At 43.4% G+C, this 6,256-nt stretch overlaps 1 protein-coding gene across 1 annotated transcript in view; it reads right to left on the bottom strand.

The window, feature by feature from the left end:
• Nucleotides 1–1,618: 1,618 nt before the first annotated feature.
• Nucleotides 1,619–6,256, bottom strand: part of Emp1 (epithelial membrane protein 1) — a 20,047-nt gene continuing 15,409 nt past the window's right edge. The window contains exons 3-5 of the mRNA XM_021191413.2: nucleotides 4,844–4,940; nucleotides 4,600–4,740; nucleotides 1,619–3,832 (exon numbers count right to left, since the gene is read on the bottom strand). Of these exons, the coding sequence (XP_021047072.1) occupies nucleotides 3,666–3,832; nucleotides 4,600–4,740; nucleotides 4,844–4,940 (405 nt within the window). The 3' untranslated portion in view covers nucleotides 1,619–3,665. The remainder of the gene's footprint in view (nucleotides 3,833–4,599; nucleotides 4,741–4,843; nucleotides 4,941–6,256) is intronic.

Below are 6,256 nucleotides of genomic sequence, written 5' to 3'. Positions count from 1 at the left end.
GTGTTGCCACTTCATAACTGTAATTTTGCAACTGTTATGAATCATAATGTAACTATCTGATATGCGACCCTATGAAAGAGTTGTTCAACACCCCCACAGGTTGAGAACTAATATCCTAGAAAGAACCTAAGGCATCTTATGGGCAGCCAGGGGTGATGGGACACACCTCTAATTCTACCACTCAGAAGAAGAGGCAGAGCTCGGAGGATTATAAGTTTGAAGCTAGCCAGAGCTACACAATAAGACTCTGTCTCACAAAATAAAAAGAAGACAAGATAAACAAAAAGGATATCATATCATATGGGCCTCTGAGAGGCATTATAAAATCATATCATATGGGTCTCTGAGAGGCATTATAAAGATCAATGCCATTTGATACGCTAATTTGAAATAAACAAAAACCGTGTGTGTGTGTGTGTGTGTGTGTGTGTGTGTGTGTGTGTGTACTCATCCATTTAAGCATATGTGGAAAACAGAGGTTAATATAGAAAGGTCTATTAGTTTTCACATTACTTTCTGAGACAGGACCTCTCACTGGACCTGGAGCCATATTGGGCTAGGCTTGCTGACCAGTGAGCTCAGTCTGTGACCTCCCCCCCCAAACCCCCTCCCTCCACTACTGGAGTTACAGGTACACATCATTGCACCTTTTTAATATGGGTTCTGGGACTCCAAGCTCAGGCCCTCGTGCTTCTGTGGTGAATACTTTAGCCCCTGGGCCATTGCCGAGCCATCTCTTAGCCTTTTAGGTTGCAGGATCATTTTCAGGTTTGATGATGTATTTCCCAACACTCATCGATTTTATGGTGTGAGTATTTTGCCAGAAGAAAGCATTGGATCTTGTGAAAGTCAAGTTACAGATGACTATGAGCCTCCACATGGGTGTTGAGAACTGAACTTGAGTCCTCTGCAAGGATCAACGAGTGCTTCTAACCACTGAGCCATCTCTTTAGCCCCTCATAGTATATTTTTGGTGTGTTGTTTTGTTTAGGGTTGTTGTTTTGTTTTATTTTGTTTTTAGTGCAAGACCATAGAGAACCAGAAGACAATCAATAAACCATATTTGCCATACCAGTGTTGATTTGATGGTGGGATACATAATGCCCACCTGCTCTCCTCCGCCATCGATGACAGCTCTGACAGCTCACATAAAGGAGTTAATCTTGCCTTCACTGAGCCCATGCAGAGATGCCCCAGTTAACACAGGAGGTTTCTGCAGAGGTCAGTTATCCCAGCCCTGTGTGCATCACTGTGAACTGAGAAGACACATTAAAGGAGCTGGCTACTTCAACCAAACTTTATAAGTGCCTCATTTCTTAATGTCATAAGTCACTTTTATTTAAGACGATAACAACCCCTTTCTAATCTATTAGCTTATGAAATTCCATTTTTGCCTACGAGGTCTAATTAAAGCAAGGCAAAGCTATATTTAATAACATTCAGCTGCCTGAAATAATTATTAGAGAAATCCTTAAGGTTTTACCAGAAAGTAGCTTAATGTCTCAAATAAATGTCAAGTTCACCAAATCAAACCAGTAGGTAAATTAATGAGGAGGAATAAATGTCACCATTCTCTATATTATCTCACACTTTTGAGAAAGAAAACAGTCACACAATGTAGGGAATCAGAATTTGTTTTTATATCCCTAGAGTTATAAACATTTGTATCAAAATATTTACAATTATAGTATATGAAATATCCTATTAATGAAGAAGCCAAATACAGTACTAGAATAACCCACCAATGCAATGCAAATTACATGAGATGTAAATGTCACAGAAAAAAAAGTAAAAGGCAAGGGAATGCATGGTTCTCTCCAGTCATAATTCAAATTTTTAATACAATGTGACTATCTTTTTCCGGCTGTAGCTGACTGTTGATATTCTTATGAACATAAGGCAGCATAGAACAAATGTATAGTGATCAAATTATAATTTAAGAACTTATTATAGCTTTTCTGACCAGTGTCTCGAACATCAGCCCAGCAATTCAATAACCTACCTTGAACATTCCCTTAAACATAATACACTAGAGAAATACACTTAGTAATGGTTCCTTTACATAAATACCAGCAACTATAGCATAAAAATTCCCTCCCAAAAGAAATGTATAAGAATATTCCTAGGAAAAGAAATGTAGAAAAGATATCTTAGACTCTTCCTGGGGGTGATCTTCTAAGGGAAATAAAAGAAACTATTTCTAAAAAGAAAGCCCCTTAGGCAGAAGTCTGAGATATACACCTCTAAGTCTTATACTGGAATATGCCTGCAGCCCCAACAACTTAGCTACCATTTGTCTGGATTCCCTAACTGTCTGCCCATCACCAGGACTTTATTCATCACACAAAATTACAATTTTTTTCCTGAGAGCAGGCATCCTCTTCTTAACATAAATGAAATATGGTTTGCTTAATACTCCATAACCAGATAGCACCTCCCCCACACCCCCAGGACTTGTTCTTTAGTTTAGGTTGGTGTATATTTTAATTGGCTTACAGCATTGCCATCTTTAGCTGGAAAGTAGAATGTTGAAAGCTGTTGAGAGGAGACCACTCCAGCCCAGGTCAAAGCTACAGTGACCACTGCATTTAGATGTTATGTTCTGGTCCCCAGTGTTATGTTGGTCATCATTGGACTTTCTCAAACATTCCTAGTTCAGAGGCAGCTTAACAGAATTGTATGGCAAAGGGACACATGCATCTCTCCCCTGTTACATATGCAAGATGCACTGGGTGCTTTGGGGGAGTACTAAAAACAACCTTACTATAGCACTGCGGTGGGCATGTGCTTTGACCCTTTGGGGGAATACTAAAAACAACCTTACTATAGCACTGCGGTGGGCATGCGCTTTGACCCTACATTTTGTGGGGCGTTTTCATCTTTGGCTCTAGAGAATCTACAAAAAAAATCCAGAAAAGCTGCCTTGGCTGTAAGTGAGAGTCTAACAGAGTCCACGACAGGAGGCCTCCATGAGGGACAGCTCAGTGACATGTGACTGAGGAGCACTCCCTATCCCCACCTGTCTCCCAGATCCTCTGGGGTAGAAACTTCCATTTCTTGGTTAAACCAATTCCATCAGCTTGACCTTACAAACCAATCTCTCTTTCTACACTTTTGTTAGAAAGGCCACCAAATATGGACATTGGCTTCCCGGCCAAAGCTCCCACTACAGGCATTTGAGATCTGGATTTGATGTTTGGTTTTAGGTCACAAGGACAAGGTGGCTTCCAGGCTTAGCCTCAGCATAGAGGCAGTATCTGCTCTTGCTAGGACTTGAACCACCATCAGAACTTGATGATATGGACGTGGAAGACCTCAGTGTGTGTGTGACCCAGCTGTCACCCTCAAGAGTGGCACCAGTGGTATGGCAGCTGGGGAGGCCCCAAGTGTATGTAATTGAGAATGGACGGGGCCACATGTGGTGGCTAGAGGAGGACTCTCTGGTGGCGTCAAGGAAGCACCAGCATTAGTAGCCAACAACTTTCTTCCAAGGATGGGTGCTTGGCAGTAGAGAATCCCACCGCCCCAGGCATGGTTTGGGTTTGGACCTCTCCCCCCTCCCTCTCGGTTATTCCTACACAGTGACTCCTGCTTCCCTCCCAGGTTAGGTTGCTTCCTCTTCCCCAGCCCACCCCCGCCCCCAGATGCCCTTAAGCTTTTCTGGCTTATTTCTTCCTCAGGACCATATAGAGTATGCCAATGATGAAGCTGAAGCAGAAGCAGATCCAGGTCAGGATGAAACAATAGCCTTGGTGGCTGCTGGAGGTGAAGTTCACATCGCTGTGGGCATAATGATGAGTGTAGATTGACACTCCAATCAGGATGCACAGCCCTGAAAGAAAGGGGGAGCTGGCATGATTGGCATTGAAGTGCGTTCTGCTTTGGGTTTTTTTTTTTGGGGGGGGTAGTTTTTGGTTTTTTTATGATCCCATTTTCCTGGACAGCAATAGGAAAATGAACTCTATCCATGTGTCCCTAAAAGGTCTCTATGCTAGTTTGCCCAGAATTGTGCTTGATGGTGTGTTGGTGAATGAGAGATATCTGGGCTCTCCTATCTGTACTAATTTGTGTGTAATGAAGAATAAATCATGAAGCATCCTGATTTCTACCTGTCTGTCCCATATGGGCCTCCATATATCTAGGTATGGTGTTATGAGAGAAGCCTGGCCTTTTACCTAATTGGGTGTTTCTGGAAAGAATGGAGAAGATGGTGCATTGAAGTAATTGTGCACATCATGGCAATAGCAGCATCCTCTCTGGGGATTCCCACCTTCTATATAGAGGGGGTCCTGATGGTGCCCAAGCATATGGGGGTTGCTGATTCAAGCAGCAATACCAGGCCACCAACAGATAACTAGAGGAGAGAACAACCCAGAGAGCCAGTTCCACACAGCCATGTGCTAATCTGAGGGGGAGTGACTGAAGCAAGGACACAAGCTTTTCTTGCAGGTATTTGTTTGTATATGTATGTGGCTCAGTATTAGGGTATTTGTTTAGCATCTCAAGATCCTGTGCTCAGTCTGGAACAGTGGGGTGGGGCGGGGGCGGGGGGAACTGATGCTATCATGTAAAGTAGACGCTGCTGCTCTGGATACTCACAGCACACCAGCATGGTGGACCCTGAGAGGAAGAACCGGTTTCCCTTCTCCATGGTGAAGAGCTGGAACACAAAGACCACGAGGGAGATGATGGAGAAGATGATGGAGAGGATCATGAAGGCTTGCACCGCCTTGATAGCATCTGTAAAGACAAGACAGGACCAGGAGCGTTAGACAACCGGAGAGTCTGGACACCTTCCTGAACACACCCATGGTGGTCTAGGCACTGATGTCTGCACACATACCTTGATTGCCGTAGGACAGAGAGCTGTCACAGTTCCCACTGGTACAGTTCTTCCAAAGTCCCACAGACAGGTCTGCGTAATCTGCAACCATCCAGACCTGAAACCAGAAGATGGAGTCGATTAAGAATTACCCTTCTGCTTTCAGAAGAGGAGGGCATCACGTGTCAGGAGCAAATCTTAACTAAGACACCCTATGCAGCTGTAAATACTGCTAAGCCTCCATGTCTCTGTAGAAATTAGATCCCAGGTACACAAAGGTTCCAAGAGAGAGAATTGTGACCCAAAAGAGGTATCATCTTCCCTTTTTGGATTTCACTATTAGTGGTACACACACATACACACACACGCACACACACACACACACACACACACACACTAACTAAAGAAATTCCACCATAGTGGTTTAAAATTCTGAAGTTCTAAGGAGCAAGAACTCTGGGTGAGGAAATATATATTGAGTATGCACAATACCCTTTAAAAGACTCACATTTAAATATCTTGCTAATGAGGAAAATAAGTTAAGTCTTGCCTGGTAGCACCTTGTTGTGATTCCAGCACCCTCTAAATAACTCAGGAGGCTCAGGAATTAAAGCTTCCTCTCAGATAGCAAGTTTGAGACCAATGTAGGCTACATGAGACTCTGTCTCAAAACACAAACACAGAAACAAAAATGTCTGGGGATCTTCAAATGGCTTAGCAATTAAGAACATTTATAGCTCTTGCAAGAGGACCAGAGTTCGGGTCTCAGCTCCTCCACTAGGAGGCTCACAACCACCTGTAACTCCAGCTTCAGGGAATCCAACATCTTCTTCACTGGCACTTGTATGTGCATATTCACACACATACACATACTAAAAATAAATCTTTAAAGAACAAAAATAAATAAGGGAAAACATCCAGCTGGAGACAACAGAGAAACACGGGGCTACTGCCAAGACAAGAATGAACCTGGGGCCCACAGGCAACCTTCCTCTAAACAGAAGGATCCGATGCAAACTGTTAGAACGTGCAAAGTCATTCCATGTCAAAATGCAGCATCAAGGGCTCCAAGGCAGGGGCAGCTAAAAGCACAAGGTGTGGCCAAATTGCATATCCCCAGGTTCTCCATTCCATCTTGCCTGGACCAAGAAAAACAATTTCCTTCTGGAATAGGAGATAATCCTGTCTACACATGCACAAACCAGGCTGAAGCAGGACTCCCAAGAACACCTACTCGCCTGATCTCTCAGCCCCATGTCAGAGCTGATACTTGGTGGAGAGGAAGCTCATGGTGGCTCTTAATGCAGTTGGAAGTTTACCACATTGTTACCCTGTGAGGATTAGGAGTCTGCTTATAGGATGGCCAAATTCCAAAGTACAGGAGGCAGGCTGGGCAGGGGCTGTGTCCTTTTTTTTTTTTTTTTTTTTTTTTTT

The sequence above is a fragment of the Mus pahari genome, chromosome 2, assembly GCF_900095145.1.
Source record: "Mus pahari chromosome 2, PAHARI_EIJ_v1.1, whole genome shotgun sequence".
Taxonomy (NCBI): Eukaryota; Metazoa; Chordata; class Mammalia; order Rodentia; family Muridae; genus Mus; species Mus pahari.
This window is presented reverse-complemented; position numbering and strand designations above follow the sequence as displayed.